At 39.4% G+C, this 18,792-nt stretch overlaps 1 protein-coding gene across 1 annotated transcript in view; it reads left to right on the top strand.

Moving 5' to 3' along the window:
• Positions 1–18,792, top strand: part of EAF1 (ELL associated factor 1) — a 21,302-nt gene extending 2,510 nt beyond the window's left edge. The window contains exons 2-6 of the mRNA XM_030510147.1: positions 1,502–1,596; positions 5,156–5,292; positions 7,950–8,116; positions 14,775–15,005; positions 17,099–18,792. Coding sequence (XP_030366007.1) covers positions 1,502–1,596; positions 5,156–5,292; positions 7,950–8,116; positions 14,775–15,005; positions 17,099–17,145 — 677 coding nt within the window. The 3' untranslated portion in view covers positions 17,146–18,792. The remainder of the gene's footprint in view (positions 1–1,501; positions 1,597–5,155; positions 5,293–7,949; positions 8,117–14,774; positions 15,006–17,098) is intronic.

Below are 18,792 nucleotides of genomic sequence, written 5' to 3'. Positions count from 1 at the left end.
AAGATTAGCCAAGCGCGTACGTCTAGTAGGCTAACCAAATGAAAATGGTTTGTTAAGTGTTCGTTTAGAGTAACAATATTTTGCTGATATCACTAGCACTTCTTTCTTAAGCTAGTGATTGCATTGTCAAAACTCTATCTCTTTTTGGTAAAGACACTAGATCTTGTGCAGCTGGTTTGTTTTATTTGGCAAGCTTGCACATAAAGTAGGTGGGAAAAATAGCTAGAAATAGATTGCGCAGATGAAAATTAAGGGTATGATTTGGTCTGGCAGTCAAGGCATGAGGATTAAGTCAAGTGTGCCTGATTCTGCCTGTGGTGCTGTCAAACTAAAATGCAATTAGACATTAACATCGTCTTAATGAGAATTTATTACAAGATGGGGTTTTGTTGGTTGGTTTTGGGTTGGGGTTTTTAGGTTGGTTTGGGATTTTTTTTTTTTGTTTGCAGGTTTTTTTTCTGCAAGTGTGCTTTTCATAGTGGAATTATGTTTTACATTTGTTCTGAGATATTAATTTCTTAACTCATGCAGTAATTAAAAGCCTTGATTGTGAATATAATTGCACCTCCTTATATCCATATCCAGAGATGCTAAAATTGGATGGAAACCAATTTTAAAAACAAACAAAGCAAGCCGACTTATATCTGTCTGATCTTATTTTACTTTGTCTAAATCCTTTGTCAGAGTGTTACTGGTTCTGATAGGGGTTTGGGACTGGGGGGTTTATGGCTCATCAACACAACAGAATAACGAGCGGAAAATGCTTTTAGGTTAAAATGTTCTTAGTTCAAATAAATACACTAAACAGAGTGCCTTGTTTGGGAGACAAAGCATTTTGCATTTAAAATGCATCAAAAATAGTTAAAGCCAGGGTTAGTTTAAAGCCAGTAGTGTCTCACCATAGTCATGCTTTCTATCTGTAGTGGCTTTGGAGCATGGAGCTTGCTGAAGTGAGATCAGCACCTTTTTTTTTTTTCCTCATAAGTGAGATATGAGGTCTCCTCTACTCTTGAGGAGGTAGTGTGGAGGCAAGATAGCTGTTAAATAGACAGAAATAGCAAGAAGACTTAATGAGTTGGTATCACTAAATTAGTCTTGGTCACAGAGAAAGTCCTCAGCTTTGGAATTGGCAAGAGCCATGCAGAGCCCTCGGTCTTGAAGTTGATACTCTTTTGAGATGCATGGTACAGTTTTACACTTGCCTGCAAAATTCAGTGTCAGTCAAAGCCTGGGGTTTGGAGTAGTCTGCTTTTGGGCTTCTAACACAAGGTCTAGAACCTTATTTCCATTTTAAAAAGGAAGTTCAGAATCTGGTATTGTCATATGGCTGGGGCACATTGCCACACACATTGTACTGGTGTGTTATTCCACCCCTGCTGTAAACACTAGCATGTATTTTAGCATTCCCTATAATCACAGTAATGTGCAGTAACTCTTTGCAGGGCAGGATGACACTTCTGAATACTCTAAGAAATGTAATTGTAATTGTTTTCCTCTTTAGATGATTTTAAGCCAGCATCGATTGATACATCTTGTGAGGGGGAGCTCCAAGTGGGTAAAGGAGATGACGTAACGATCACTTTGCCACATATTCCAGTAAGTGTGTTATGTATGTCTTTGTTTACTGTCCAAAAAATTTGCATTGTAGCTACAGTCTAATATAAATGCTACTTTCACTTTCATTTTTATTAATAGAAATGGGTTCAATAATTGAGCAGCCAGACTTGTACTGTGTTACCCTAGGAAAGGGCTGTACAATTGAATCGTAAAGGGTTATATTTGTAAGGTTGCAGTCCATTCTTTACTTTTAATTTCTTCCTTCCTACTCTTCCTTGAGTGACTATAAGACTTTTACTGTTAGCTGAAGTTCTGTGCCTGGTTTCTAGCCATTTTTGGTGCAATGGCTTAATGAAGAAAGGCTGAGTAATTTGGACTTTAGTCAAGGTTTGATGTTCAGAAGTCACAGGTATGCCTGTAAGCATATTTTTCCCATTACTAAAACCTAGAATCATAGAATGGAAAAAATGTTAAGATCATCCAGCCTGTTCTTGCCATGGGCAGGGACGCCTCACACTAGACTGTGTCACCCAAGGTTCTGTCCAACCTGGCCTTGAACACTGCCAGGGATGGAGCATTTACCACTTCTTTGGGCAACCTGTGCCAGCGCCTCAGCGCCCTCACAGGGAAGAACTTCTTCATTATATCTAACCTGAACTTCCTCTGTCTAAGTTTGAACCCATCACCCCTTGTGCTGTCGCTACAGTCCCTGATGAAGAGTCCCTCTCCAGCATCCTTGTAGCCCCCTTCAGACACTGGAAGCTGCTCTGAGGTCTCCACGCAGCTTCTCTTCTCCAGGCTGAACAGCCCCAATGTTCTCAGTGTGTTTTCGTATGGGAAGTGCTCCAGCCCCTGATCAATCCTCGTGGCCTCCTCTGGACTTGCTCCAACAGCTCCATGTCCTTCTTATGTTGAGGACACCAGAACTACACACAGTGCTCCGAGTGGGGTCTCACCAGAGCAGAGTGGCAAGATCCCCTCCTTTGACCTGCTCATCATGCTGCTTTTGAAGCAGCCCAGCATACGGCTGGCTTTCTGGGCATACAGATAGCATAGAAAGTTCCATGCCTTTATCTTTATGAGTGGAAGCAAGGGGAGGTCGGGCCTGGTGAGTGGCAATTAAGTGATTTCCCATCCACTTCCTCCTGAAATTATGCCAGAAAGATCTACTGTGTGAGGATGATGGTCAAATGGCAATAAAACAAGTGATTAAACTGTTTATAGGTGCAGCTGTTTTGTAATTGAAGGTTCAGTGGTTTCCTTACCAAAACAAAGTGCTTGCATGCTTGAATTGGATTTGTTTGTTAGCTGGAGTTAATGCTCTATGTCAAGCCAATAAACCAGAACCCACAGACATTGATGGGTCTGCTGCTAGCAGGGGGGCAACAGTCAGTTTGGAAGCTGTGTGTTAGATCCTTTTGGTATTGTTTATTCTAGCATGTTGGTGGGTTTACTTGGTAGGTGATGGTACTGTGACAATTCTCACTGAATGAGGCTTTAGCCTGCTTCTCCCCACTCCTGTTTTTTATACGTTTTTGATCACGCTTAAGTGCTCCAGGAGGTCATATACTGTTTTTTGTCTATAAAAACGATGACCATGGCAGTGCTATTTGAGAGCAGGTAACAATACGATTAATAGTAGAGGCATTCACCTTGGAATGATTTGGAACAGTGTTGTTCATTCATTTTTTTGTGTTGAACAACATCACTTGTAATGTCTCTTTCAGAATCTCTGTACTCTTAAGTTTAATTTTATTGTCTTCCCATGAGTATGAGCAACTTTAAGCTTATTGTATGCTTTGGAGGCTTAGGCAGCTAACTGCACTCAGTGCAGCTACTGTGTGTGTATTGTTCCAAGGCAAGTGATGCCTGTGTTCTGGACAGAAAGCTGGAAAATACTAAACATACTGGAAAAGAGTGAGAAGTTTTGAGATCATTTAATCCTGACAAGATTTACTGAATTTCTTGGATTCTGCTTTTGGTTCTCAGTTTTCCAACAGCTGGATAAGATTCAGATTCTAAGTTGGTTTTTGAAATTGCTTGGTCCCTGAGGATATCCCCAAGAATTTGTTCAGTGCAGGTATTTTGGTGTCCCTTGCTGCTTGGATAAATTGAAGTACATGTGGATTTAGTGGCTTTAGTGTTTGATAAACAGTTTTGGTTGGAGAAGTGAAGAATTCCTGTTTATTTAAAAAAAAAAACCCCAAGCTTCAAGCATGAAAACAAATTGATTAAATGTCACCTGTTTCACCTACCACCTTCTTTTCTCCTGTAATCAGCAGAATCTGTAAGCCAGTGTTATTTAGGTACTAACATAAAACCTAAACATTTAATTTTATGTAGAAGGATGGGACTGTTAATTTGCTTAAGCAGCATTCCATTTCTGCTTATTTCTTCAGGCAAAATCATTCTTTGCTGAGGTAGGAGGCTTCTGGGTAGCAGAATGATAGCAACAAACTTTGATCAATTTTCCTTAAATTTGTCCATTATACATCTCTTCATTTAGTTGTCAACAGCAAGCAGGATTTGACTTTCAGTTTGCTTTTTCTTCTCAGCAATGTTGCTTTCCTCTTTTAAATGCAGGATGCTAAAAATGTAACATGCCTTTGAAGACATGACTTTCTTGAGACATATTTTCTGAATCATATCTCTATCTCTTACTGATCTTTGTTGGGAATTCAGATTTTTCACCCTTACGGTTCTAAACCCATTTTAAATTCAAACATGTTCTATTTTTAGCAACATGAAGAAAAGGAATTGCATTCTGAGTGGTTAAAGTATGATATTCCTTTTTGCTACTCAGAAAAAATCTGTAGAAGAGCGTGTTTTTTCCTTTTCTCCTCAATTTTGGTTGCTTTCCTACAGCATGTGCAAATGTGCACATGAACATTTTCTTTTTAAATTCCTTTTCTACAGTAGCTATGCATTACAGAGAAGTCTGAGCAAGTTTCGCAACTGAGAACATACTTCTCTATATCCCCCTTGAGTAATAGGTCCTTTTCTGGCATGGCAACATGTGTGTCCATGCTGCTGTGTGCAGATAGACCATGGATTCTGCACCTGACTTTGAAGAAGACAGCTGTTCTTGCATAGTTAGTGACAGTTGCTTGTAATGCACTATGATAACACTGCCCTTTTTTAAAATACAAAGCAGTTTAAATTCTTTTTTAATTGACCACATATTTCTTTAGGAAACAGTTCTGCTACACGAATAATTGGAATTTTATTTCTTAGCCAAACCTAAGATTTCCAGAGCAGAAATGTCAAGAAGATTTCTGACACTTGTCAGGGCCAGCTATGCAAATTCAGTGACGCTACCATTTTGGGAATGAGAACTGTAAATAATGGCAACCATGAAGAACATGTTTTGTCACTGCAGAGACACTTAAAATGATGAAAGGCATAATATTGCTATGAGAAAACATCTGATCTACTGCATATAACTATTTTTCCCTTTTCATGAATGAACATTTTCTGTAGGAACTAAGTGCTTAACCTCTTGGTCAGAACAACACATATAATCACTAAGAGAAATGAATATAAACTTTTGAGTAGGGGAATATAACCAAACAAATGTGTGCTCTTTCTTTGATACCAGGGTTCGACTCCACCAATGACTGTATTTAGAGGAAATAAGAGGCCGTATCAGAAGGACTGTGTGCTTATTATCAACCATGACTCTGGGGAATATGTGCTGGAAAAACTTAATAGCAGCATTCAAGTCAAAAAAACAAGGTAAACCTAGGGACAGGGCTGTTGATAGGATTAATTTTTGCTGAAGTTTCTTTTTCAGACTGTCTTTTGAACCAGAACTCAGTTTTCTTTTGTTTTGTAGTGATGTTTAATTATTAAACCTTATGGGCTTTACATGTCGATTTATCTTGCCTGAAAATGTGAACAGGAGTGTAAATTCAAGAGTAAAGAATTTGTAAATTCTCCAGTGCTGAAAGAACATAATTATAGCTTGCAGTTAAGCACCTCCCATGATTCGAAGCTTTGGAAGCTGCCTGAAGGATGGGATGTGTTTCAGGAATCTGTAGTTAGCTGAAAAAGACAATAGAAATATTAGGCTGTCTAAAGGATTGCTGAACTTTCTAGGTTTGTACCCTACAGTTTCCTGTGGGAGCCATGATCTTTAATAATACACTCCTAGGGAAGATGAAACACTCATCCCTGTTTTGGATCAGTAATATATAAAATAGAACACAATCTAAAGCCTCCAAATGGGGAGGGGGGAGAGGGGACGGGGATGGGCGGGCACAGGGCCTGTAGAAGTAATAGTTATGAGATTTTGCCTAGAAGAATTGCTAAGGCCAGAAATTTACTCTGACCCGATATTGTTTCTTTGCTGCACAAACACTACAAACTGTGTAGCTGGAACATTTTTCATAGTCTTGCTGCTCGGCAAGTACCTGAAGTCTCTGGATTATGTTCTTTCAGTATCACTGGACCACAGGCTGTTGAAAGGGAAAGCAATTATTCAATTGTCTTGTGAAGAAAAGCTCTTAAATAATTCTACAGGTTTTACATTTTAAAAACCCCACACGTTTATTGCAGGGTAGAACTTTTAGCTGCTAAAACTACTAGAAATACGAGTTGCAGCTCATCAGCAGTTGGCTGAAAGTTAGCCAAGAACACCTTGAGTTCGAGGCAAATGGACCGTAACACTCCTGAATCAGTGATGTGAAAACTCATCCATGTGGCATTCATCTTGTTCAGTGGATACGAGCACATCATAGATGAGATATGAATTCCCAATTTAAGTTCTGCTGGACTTTGCCCAGGTGAAGCTTAAGTCAGAACAGCGCAAAGTGCAGGAGGGCTTAGGCTCAGTGGGGTGTTTGGATCCACCGAGTTTTGGCTCTGTGAGGTGAAAAATATTTCCACTTTTCTTAAGCAGAGGCAGGTTAGTGAAAAACTGGGGATCCCTGTTTTGAGGAGTAGTGCTTTGCAAAGTCATTCACTTGTCAGCATCAGAAGTGTCTTTTTTTTCATGGCTACTTTGATCTTTAATGACCTGGTGACACTCTGTGGGAGCAGAGTTTTTAGTGTCAACATCCTGATGACATTAATGGGGGAGTAATTGCACTTGTTGTGCATAAAACCTTTTGTAGTTCCAAGAGCATAATTAATACCGGAAACAATCTTTTGCTTTTACCTTTCATTTGAGGCAGTGAGTATATACCCAAATCCTCACTCCTATTGTAAATGTGGTATCTAATAGCTGCCTTTCAGTGATGAATGAAAAAGTGGTTCTGTGCTTAATTTTTGAGGTTGCATCTACAATTCAATGAAGCACAGAGATACCTGAGATAGTGCTAAATGTGCTAGTTCAGATACCAGAAGCAGGTTAGGTGAAATCCCAGAAGTTCCACATGGACTAGTTCAACTTGTTTTTCAGTAGGATGAGCTTAAAGGCACAAAGTGTCACACTGCTGAGCTGGGACCCTCCTAGAACTGAAACTAAGTTCTAATATCCACATAAGCTGCTTCCATGCTACACTACATAAAGCCATACCCCAAAAGGCTTTGGTGTTACATGATAAACTACACCACAAACTTTAATCTCAATATGGTTTGCCACAGAAGGACCTGAATAAGTAGGTTTTATTCTGTTCTGTTTTGGTTTTCTGCCAAGGATGTTGACTGTCTGACAATATCAGTCACATCACTGATTCAGTAGGAGGAAGAGACACTTGATTTCAAGTGAAGAGCTAGGCATAGCATTATTGTGGAGACTATTTCCCACTAAGGAACAGCTTAAACTATTTTTAAGGGATAATAGCAAATGAATGAAAACCAGGAATTAAATGCTTTTACATACTGTATTTAGCAGGAAGAACAAGTGTTCTAGTCAGATTGACCTCTAAGAGAGTTCAATCTGAGATGATTTAATTGCAAGTAAGAAAATTGTTTCTTTTGCCGTGATTTTAAGCAGGATTTTCTTATGAGTGGATCTATTTCATCATGTACTTACTTTAAATTACTATGATTACTTGTTCTTTTTTAAAAAATACAAATACTAATTGCTAAATTACTAGATACAGATTACTAGATGAAATACAAATACTAATTTACTAGACCATCTTTAAGGTCCTTTCCAACTCAAACCATTCTATGAGTCTATGAAATTAAAGTCTTCATTGTTCTTAGAGCAGCAAATTTGGCACTGCTGAACCACATCTGGATTTGAAAATTCATTTTGTAAGAGTTGCAGTGTAGCTGTATATGCTTATTTGTCACTGAAAGCAAGTGTTGCATACAGAAAGCTGTAATTCAATGTTTATCTTTACAAAACAGAGATTTGTACAGATGATGAATTAATTCAAGGATATTGAAAAAGCTGAATATAGTCACATAGTACCATTGAATGACTCTGGTTATTTTTTCAGAGTGGAAGGTAGCAGTAAGATCCAAGCCCGAATAGAGCAACAGTCTGCCCGAGCATCTCAGCCTCCTTCACAGTTCAGAGCCCCAAACAAACCAGCAGTTGGACCTAAAACTTCTCCTTTGAAAGATAATCCCTCACCTGAGCCTCAGCTGGATGACATAAAGAGAGGTAAAGAAGGGTTTGTAGTTTCCTGAGGGTTGGTTGGTTTTGTTTTTCTTCTTTATAATAAAAACTGTAACTGTGCAATTTATAAAAACATTAGAATGTTCAGGGATTAAAAGATGTTACTTGACAGCTGGTTTGTCATCTTTATATCTCATTTTAAGGCATCTTAGTGAATTATTTATACTGTTCTGCCAGCATAGATATTTATACTGCAGTCTTCTCTGGCATGAGAGAACTTCCTCTTTCTGGATAATTTTCTCTCTTCCAGGCTATTCCTCTGTTCTTAGAAGACAAAATAAGCGTAAATTCAGAAACCTGTAGCTGAGTGCTAGACGAGTTGAATGAGTGTCTTAGGCAACAACAACAACTAAAGCCAAGATCTAGCTATGCAGTCAAGTAACTTGGACGAAAGTTATTCCTACAGTGAGTAAGTTTGGAGCCATTTGCCAGTGGGTTGGAAGGGCTGGGTAGCTATGTTCCCATCACAAGACTTGGAGCTTGTGGCATGCCAAGTAATGCTAATAGGGGAGGGATGAGAAAGTGAAGAACCCTGCAGCTTCTCCTTTACCGCAGCCACTCCTCTGCAGCTTTGGTCACATCTGCCATATAGTTGCTCTACTTCTGTTAACGTACTTGGAAGAGATGATGGCTCAACTCAGTCTCATGCCCCAGCCACGCTTTGTCTTAGTATTTCACTGTGGGCAGGGCACACTTTCTTTGCCCGTGTCTTTCCTTTCATACTGGTGTGATACCTGATTTTGCTGTGGATTACACGGTCAGAATGAGGGAGATTTTAAATTTCAATTTGTATTTGGGTCTCTTGTGTTTGTCTGGCACCAGATGCAATTATTTTATTTTAAGATTGTTCTTTCTGTCTAGGTTTGTTGGGTTTTTTCTGGGTCTCTCTTTCGTTCTCTTTTTTCCTCTGTCCCATATAGCTTTTTTTTTTCCTGTAGACTTAGCCTATATTAATTGCCCAGACTATGTTAATTACTTAGCAGGGTATTTTTTTCAATTCATGGTAATCACTAAGTGACATCTTTACTGCTAAGCTATCTGTGTGTTTGCATAAGTGCTGACTGGTCTCACTCTTTCACAGCAGTAGTATTATCAATACCTGGACGTGGTCAGCAGACAGAATCAACATCTGAGAGTCTGTTAGCTACAGTTCCCTTAGCTGCATTGCCATTTTTATTTTCTGTGTAATAGGTAAGGAGAAAGATAACACATGATATATCAATTTAAATATTGAATTAGTTGTGAATTTTAAATGTGGTTTGTTGTTTGTTTTTTTTTTTTCTTGTAATAAGTTACTTAACCTTTGGGGCACTCTTTTGTATACATACAGCAATTTGTAAACATCATGCTGTAGTAGAGTGATTACATTTGTCTGGTGTCACATCTGTTCTACAGTGACCATTTTCTAGTGGTCTGAAATATGTCATATTGTTTAGAACTGTCCTAGTTTGTGGGGTTTTTTTTGCCACCTGATCACCTTTTATTGGAAAGTACCTCCAAATATATAACCTGTAGAGTTCTATTTCCAAACTCAAGCAAAAGAACACCTGACTTGTACTAAAAATAGGACTTCAAGTTGGTGTTTTATAGGGAGAGTTGTTCAAGGCCCCAGGAGAACACAAATACCTGAGCAGGAGTTTCTTTGCTTACCGTATATACTCTTTATAACTTTCTCCTAGCAGTGATTATCTAGAACATTAGCATTACTAAACCATGTATATCATAAGAACCTACTTTGGAAAAGTAGAACTAAAATGACACCATTCTGCAATGATAATAATTAATAAAACTTAACGGTAGAAGCTGTGAGGTAATCTTCAGCCCTGTCTTTTATGAACAAAGACTTATAAGTTCTGAAGAGACTGTTCTTTCCATTCAAGCAGTAGCTTTCTGTTTAGGGTGAAGTACCTCCTATGTATGAAAGAAAGATAAACATAAAGCTGAAGTCCTGTGAGGTTTTTTTGTAATGGACACAGCACAGAGCTTACAATCTCCAAAGGAGATGGTTGAAAGGATTTCTGGTGCTATGACACTCTCTTGCACCCAGTATACCCTACTTAAGAGTGTGGTAAGACACACAGTCCTCATGATGTTCAGTAATAGTTTTAAGGTACCCTCCAGCTGCTCCCCTTTCCAGGCATTCCCATAGCTCCCCTTACAGAGGAGCTGGGAAGTGAACTTTCAGGTAGGTCAGCTCTCTGTCCCATTACACAGCTAGCTCTCTGTCCCATTACACAGCTGTTCAAACAACAGTGGCCAAGGACAGAGGCAGAGCATGTGGGAGCTGAACCAGTCATTTCCTTCATGCAGAAAAGCCTTTGGGAGGCTGTGTCTAGGGTCCTGCACCAGAGGAATCTTTTACCCTATAAGCTTTTATATTGTCCTCCTACCTGAAAGGAGCAAAAGAGAGGGTAAGAGCTTTTTCTGTTTGAAGACTTCACTACATCTGATAACATTTCATTAAGCAGTGAACATTTGCACACATATACCACAATGCAACCATTTATGTGCCTGAAATAATCAGCTTTTATGAGACATATTTGACCACAGCAAAAATGTTTTCAATAACATTGACATAATTACAGCATGTTGGACTTGGGAGGAAAGGGCCGGGGGGGAGGGAGGGATAAAACCCACAGAAACATTTCTGGTTTGGGAGACTGTAAATTCAGTGCTTAAAAATCGGAGCAGATCTTGTTTACCTAAATGCAGCTGTGGTTGGTAGGGATTATGCCCTAGTGCTGTGTTTGTCTCTTAAGGACATCTCAATCAAACTTTTTGCACCTCAGTGTAAAATATTGCCTCTTCTAGCTGTCATCTCCACATGCATGAAGTGCCAGTATTAAGTTGATTTCTCTCCACCTTGCATACCATTATTAACAGTAAGCATTCTGCTATAGGCATACAACCTTATTCTCCCTAAAGCTGAAAGACTTTATTTCCAAAAGTCCTTGGTGTTCTTGCAGCCCAAGGTTAGAGCTTTAGTTAAAAATTCTGTAGAGCCTATTGGAATCGAGAACCTATTATTGGTTCTTAAGTAGTAAGAACACTTAGAAATGATTATGGAAATAAGTTAGGGCATTTGATACTGAATATATACAGACGACATTCCTGTTGAGAAAGGCTGTTCTGTTTGTGTAATGATTTCTGACCTTGAATTTTTTTACTCTAAAAACTGCATTGACTGCCAGTGTAAAACAGTAAGCCCTTTTGTTTTCTTCAAAGAAAGCCTACAGTTGTAGCATGAAATGTGCAAAAGTTAAGGTTCCCCTAACAGTGTCAGTCTTTTCAGATGATACAGACTCAATTAAGGCAAGTGTTCAAAACTATACTGTATGAAAAGCTTTTGTAAAAGTAACTGCTGCACATTCTAACTCTTGTCATCTTTTAAACCTTTAAGGCACATCAACATCAGGCATTTGCATCTTACGGTGCAAAAAGATCTAGGAAAGGCCTAACTCTTGTTGTTCAGCTTGGCATATATGTACACATACACACGCACAACTATTTTAATTGGAGGCACTGCAAGGAAATGTTTAGCCAGGGCTTCAGTACCTATAACTGCACTAAGCATAACAGGCAAATAGGAAAATGCAAAATCAGTTTTAAAACACATGTAGTTTTTCTGTAGAGCTTTGGTGTCATCATTGGCTTAGCCACTGTCTTTGACAGTGTGACACAAGAGGGTTTTGAACAGGCTTCCTTAGTCATCCTGCTGGAGTTCTGCCTAGCAGATTTGTAGTGATGCAGCAGCCGCCATAACATTAGTGAAAATCATTACTTTTTTCTCATATACACAGACGAGGTATTTAGAATTCTGGGCTCAAGGAATTAAGAGACAAGAGAGACCTGAAAGGAAGCTGACAGCCTGTGAGGCAAAAGTTGGCCTGAAGATGGGCTTGGACTAAGTTTCCACCAGTGACCACTGTCACTAATAACACCCTTAACTTCCCAGTCCTTGAAGCTTGTGACACTGGTGCTGTTTTGCTTTTCCTGCCTGTATTCAGCATAGTGAGCCTTACCACTTCTTCCAAAGCATTCTCCCTTTCCCCCCTCATAATCAAACCTCTTTCATGGGCTCTTAGTTTTCTGCAGAAAACCCTTACTTTTCAGTCTGACACTAATCTCTAGCTCTGTTTAAAATTAGCTAGGCTAATCTTCCTTTCCCATTCATCAGACCATTGCTTACTTCATTTATCTTCTTGCCTGTTGTATCAAGTTCAAACTTCTTGTTGAGATTTTTTTCCTAGTTCTCTTAAGTGCATTTCTTGTTGCATCTTTTCCCTATCACCACCAATGGCTCTTAGATTGCTTCACCTTCTTCACACTGTTTTATATGCTGCTTTCTGGGATGTTATGTTCTCAGCCTGTGTGCCAACACTCTTCCATTTCAGCCATAGACTAGCTCTATAAGCATTACTTCTCAGACATTTGTCCTTTATTAGACTTGTTTACCGAATCTTTCTGCAATAGGAACTGTGGTCTGTATGTGATTGTGCTTGCTAGAATCCAGGATATTTCTAGTAATGTATTATTAACATCACTATAACTTACAACTCCATCACTAGAAGTATGTGGAAATTTTATGTCATTAAGCTAGGGAAAAGAATCTTAAACCCAGACATTTTGAAGTGAAAGAACCCTTATTCCTGTTTACCTTTTTAGCTTTCCCCTATGAATTTCTTAGCCTCGAACACTGGGAACATTTGAAGTCCTCGATATGGGTAGACTTATCCTACCCATAACAGAACAGTACCTTACAGGTGCTCATTTGCCTGTCGAGGAGTCGAGGCATGAAATGGATTTTTAAAGCCTGCATCACTGTGTTGGAAGGGAATAAGGGAAAAAGATACTACAGTACAAAGTAATATCTTCTGCTGGCCTAATCATATATTCTTCCTTCCTCTTCCAATGGTCTCTTAACTATGTCTTCATGATGAAAGAGTAATTTTTAAGTGGCATACTAATAAAGTACAGGGAGTACATGCAGTCTAGTCAGGGATCTAGATTTAGGAAGAAAGTTAGAGGAACAACCACACTATCCTTAATACCCAGCTGGAGCTAGTCATATGGTTGTTCCTTTCAATGTGCCTTCCTTGCCTCTGAGTCAGTATAACTACAGCATTTGAAATTGAGCTCTGAACTTCGAAATTGAAAAATAGTGGGTTTAAAACTGGCAAAAGAAAACTTAATTTCTCAAACCAATACACGCTGAGCTAGAGGAACCCTCTCCAGCAGATAATGTGGAGGCTGAAAACTTAGCTGTTACTCTATAGTGTTAAGCAGCTCAAGGAAAATGTGCCTTATTAAAAAAGGAAAGAGTTCTAGTTGCTCAGACTTGCTCCTGCAAGGGCAGGAGATAAGAAGCATTAAAACTGTGCCATTTTTACATAAAGGAAAGACTCATTTTATGTGATCTGGCTATGCCATACACAAGAAAGATGTCCCAGGCTGAGAAGCTGGGGTTCATCTTGCTTTGAAAGACATCTGACCTATGGTGAATTACTCCTGGCATCAGTTCTCCATTTGTCAGGTAGAGATGATATCTCGTCTTTCTCTTCTTTCATTCATGTCCCTTTAGCCTGTGACTTCTCCAAGACAAGTGCTGAATTTTAACTTTGTGGCTGTGGAACTACTAGCACAACAAAAGCTTATATTTTGAGGGTTTCACATCCTATGCTTAACATATGTGTTCTCTTATGGAAACCTGCTTAGGTGAATTGAGTCATTAGATACTTGACTTCAGGTGGGTACAAAAGAATTGTCCTCTAATAGTGTTTAGGCCACTTAAAATTATTACAAATTTTAACAATATGGTATGATTTGGGGTGAGTTACCATAATAGCTGTTTAGTAACCAGTTGTTCAGCCAAAACTAGCTATTGGAGCTGTCACGGTGCTGTCATGGTATTCCAGTGTTTCTTTGCACTGGAAACTGTGAAGTGGGGTGTGTCTGACTTGAATAGCTTCCCAGTTTCAGAGTAGTCTCTGTATTTCCCTGGCTACTTGTAAGCTCTATAGCAGGTTAAAGTATTATTGCCACTCCCTACCATGTGAATATTCTCATCTGCCCCACTGCAAAGTTAATCTGATGTCATCCATCTGCTTCTGAAGTTTAAAATGAGACGTGTGACTTTGCGCTGGAGCAATTTCATACGTATCCAAAGTCAGGGCAGTATTTGTTGTGATCATGTGCCTATGTCCATCCCTACCCCCTTTTTGTGTTTTCCAAAAGCCTAAACACCACTGATACCTAACAATTTAGATTCTCCCACCTTAAAATGCTTTTTAAAAATGGGCTGGCTGTTGGCCTGTAAAACTCAATCAGAAAATGTACTTACTACGTATGTAGAGCAGATAACCCATCAAAAAAAAAAAAAAGCAAGAAGTGTTTTCAGGAGTGTAAAGCATATAAATAATAATAGTGGAAGTGAAGGTTTTATGATACTGACCTGAGCTGTTGCTTCTTTAAATTTAGCTACAAGAACTGAATAAAAAGGTTTTGGGAATTTTGTTTTTCCTTCATCTCTTTCATGTGAGATATTTTGATGTGGTAAATTACACTTGACAAAACTATTGCATTTTCCAAAATTCCATGGGGCACTGTTTATGGTTTCAACCAGATGAATGTCCTTTTATTTCAGAGCTAAGGGCAGAAGTTGAAATTATTGAGCAGATGAGCAGCAGCAGTGGAAGCAGCTCATCAGATTCAGAAAGCTCAGCTGGGAGTGAAGATGAAAGCTCCAGCAGTGAGGGGGAAGAGCCAACACAAGTTTCCCCTTCCCAGCCACCGCACCAGCAATATAACAACAGGAATGCTATTGCTAATGGCACCAGCAGGTCACAAGGAAGCAATCAGCTCATGAACACGCTCCGTAAGTAAAGGCTTGTGTCTTATTACTGTGGGAAGCTGCTTGAGAGCACTCCTTTTCTTAGCATGTTAGGCTAACTCCGTGAAGTGCAGTTTGCCAAATAGGAATCCCAGGGAGTTGCACTGGCTGAAATATGTGGGCAGCTTTTCTGAACAGAGGGCCAAGACCTCTCTGAAGGTGTGGAGATGGCTTCAGTTTGGTCTAAAGTCTGTGGGCATCAGTGCAATGGCCCCCATTGACCATGCTGAGCCTTAATTCAGGCATCCAGGAGGAATGAGTGGGCAGAAGAGTCATCATTGTGGGAGGATCTGGCGCACCAGAGAATGGGAATTATTTTAATGTGAAACCACAGATTAGACATAAATAGTGGGATTGGCACATAACGTCAGTTAAAGGTCTGTATAGAATCATGAATGGCACAAGGCTGTCCTGTGGTCATAAATGCACAGTCTCTATGGTCTTCATTATTAGCTGCATTGCTTTGTCCGAGTGTTTACTTTATATTGCCTGTGTTCGTCTCAGCTGCATTTTCACAAATACCACATTTTGAAGGGAAATTTAAAGTGACATGTATTTGGTTAAAATATTACATCTATGGTGTTTGCAAGCATTGAATCAGTACAAACTCACCTCCACCCTTTAAAACGTGTAAAAAACATTTTTGAAACATAGTTTTGTCCCATGAGACTCTCTCTCAGGGGAAATGGTGTACATCTCTGTTGCTCTTTCCTTACGCTGGATCAGGTAGATTTTAACTTAGTGGAGTTAAAATACTGTATTTACAAGAAACTAGAACTTAGCTGTCATAAATAGCTCTGAATTCCTCCTGAGGTATACTTGCATACGTCTCTTGGCACCCATACAAAGGAAACTGGTGGAGCTTAAGTACAGATAAATGTAAGGTTTCCAGCTTCAAGAAGACAAGTATGTTATACAAACAATACTGCAAAGGCCTGCTGTAAAACTGGAGAGGCCTGTTGGTCTTCCTGTCAGTAACGAACATCTAAGTGAAATCCAAAGTTTGACAAAGTCATTAGGACTCTCCATTTGCCTGTTTTTGGTTGTGAGCTGCCTCTTCCCTGCTTCTCCTGGGCCATGACAACAATACTGCAGAAGTTATTGAACATCAAGAAGCCTCTGACTCCAGGAGAATTTGGGAGCTGGTCAAAACAAGGGTTTTGCTCCTTTTTTCAGGCAATGATACTTGTCTTTGGATTTCAGATCCTTTTGCCAAGGATTAATATGTCCTTGAGCATTCAAATCACTGGTGACCATCTACATGCGTAGATGGAACCCAAGTTCTTGTTTGATAAAAGAGGAGAGGAGATGAAGAAATCCAGGGCATAGGCATTGCATTGCTGCTCAGCAGCTGTTTGGGGCAGGGCAATGAGAGAATGCTGGAAGAGCTAGGTTTAGTTACCAGAACACAAGCATTATTCTGCCTCCTTTTAACCCCTCCACCTCACCAAATCACAAGTGTTCTGCAAAACAAGGTCTGAGGCTGTAGGTTTGATCCATATCCTGGCTGCCTTTTGTCTGATCTCTCTTTGCACTTCGGAGGGGGGCCCTCCCCAACACAGCATGTGTCAGCTTAGTTCAGCCGATAGCCTTGAGCTGTGATGGCTTTAACATTCCTTTTGGTTTATTGACATGTGGGGGCCTTGCCTTGGCTACCCAAATGGTCTTAAAGCAAAACAAAAAATCTATTTTAAAAGGGCTGAGAAAGCCAGGGAATTCCCCAATGCCTTGTCCCAGCAACTCCATATACAGGAGTTTGGCTGGTAGAGGCTCTGGAATGCCTTCCACAGCTGCTAGCATGGGGAGTGCTATTCTCCCACCAGTGAGCAGCTTTGGTGGCTGTGGAGCCAAGGACACTCCATCTGGCCTGGATCCCACTGTATATTAGCCCCATGAAGCTCTTAATGTTCTTGGGCATGGAGTTCCATTAAATGACAGATGATGTTTGCGTTCATTTATCATGTTATTATTATTTAAATCTTCCCGTGTAAATGTGACTGTTCTTTGGTTTGCTTGCTATGAAGTGTGAATTAACACCTACTCACTTGCTGGGTTTTGTTGGGTTTTGTTTTCCATAGGAAATGACTTGCAGTTGAGTGAGTCTGGGAGCGACAGCGATGACTAGAGGCTAAGCTTTTGCTGTTTCTGTTACTTATACATGAAGAACTAATTTACCTTGAAGTGACCATTGCCTATGAAGAGGAGCTCGCGCAGAGATAGTTCCATGTGTGGAATTCTAATAGAAGAAATGCATAGCCCTGCAAAATAGCAGATGTCAAGGGCTGTTTTACTTTGTGAATTAAGTGTATATTTTATGTATATTCTTATTATTTTAAAGCTTTAAATAGATATGTACAGTGAGTAAGCAAATATATGTTCCTATATTACTGTCCATCATCTGTCAGTTTAATGTGTAATTATATGATGTCCTCCAAAAATATCTTGTTTGTAGAAGATATTCAGCCCATCATTACTTTGTGGGGGGACTTTTGTATATAGGATGAGCATGAGCCAACAATGAGCTTAAAAAACCATGCAGGAGCTAATGTGTGCACTGAAATGGGACTGTCATAAATTAAGTTTCAATACCAAGTTGATTGGTTTGGGACTTTTCTAATGTTGTTTTTTTATTATTATTATTATTATTGCTATTTATGGTTGATTTAATGGACTTACTTTTAAACAGCTGGAAAATAGGAATCATAAAATCATGTTCGTCACAAACCTTGCTGCACCAGTGCCTTATAAGCAGTTTTTCTTAAATAGCACTTTGATTCCTGCCACCTTTCCTATAGGAAGCAATACTGAAACTTCCTCAGATAGCTTTTGCAAACAAGAGCTGTATTTCACATACAGCCAGCCGTACTCTGGGGGCAGTTAACTCTAGCAAGATAAAGGATATACATCAATCACCTGAACGCTTCCAAATAAGAACTGGATCAGCATTTTCTCTTGCAACTGAAGTGTCTCATTTAACTCAGACATTCAGACCTAGTCTTCCGAAATATTTAGGAGCCCAATTACCTGTGAAATTGCAATGTTACAAATACAAGATGTTGGACTTACTGAAATTCTAAGACCAGAGCCTTCTTTGCAGTTCCTGGGGAATGCAGAAAGAAGAGATGACTACACAATTAACTGTGAAACAGCGGAAGTCTCTCTCCAACCACAGTTGTCCAGGCAGACTTTAGTCTGTATTGTTTGTTGGACGGGATCTCTGTGCTTGGCAGGAGTACACAGGACATCAAATATTTACCTAGGATGAAATTCACCCCTGTTTAAGGGGGTTTAAAAGGTGCTCAGTTGGATTATCATTAACTTGGTTTTGTTCATATGGAAAATGAGTGCCACAAGCAGCCTCTTAGAGCTTGAACACCAGGCTGACTTTTTATAACTAAAATTAAACTGGCATAGGACAAGCGGCACCGCAGTTGTGGTGTAATCCAGGGGAATGGGAAGCTGAATTGGATGCCTCTCCGTTCTTCCGTGTCTTTGCACTGCTTTTGTCTGTTCATTTGTGTTTAACTGGTTTGTTTACTAAGCTCTTTGCTTTTTTTTTTTTTTTTTTTTTAATTTTAAGGTGTTGAAGAGCAAGGGGACATTTGAAAGGAGATGTTATTAAATGGTTTATTTTTTTGCATTAGATACATATTTAGGCATATTTTTGCATTATTGTACATACATTTTAAAATACTTGGGGTTTTTTAAAGTGTTTTGTGATGTGGGCACATGTTTTAACAGACAATTATTAAAGATACTTGATGTAAAGCCA

This window comes from Strigops habroptila, chromosome 1, assembly GCF_004027225.2.
Source record: "Strigops habroptila isolate Jane chromosome 1, bStrHab1.2.pri, whole genome shotgun sequence".
Taxonomy (NCBI): domain Eukaryota; kingdom Metazoa; phylum Chordata; class Aves; order Psittaciformes; family Psittacidae; genus Strigops; species Strigops habroptila.
This window is presented reverse-complemented; position numbering and strand designations above follow the sequence as displayed.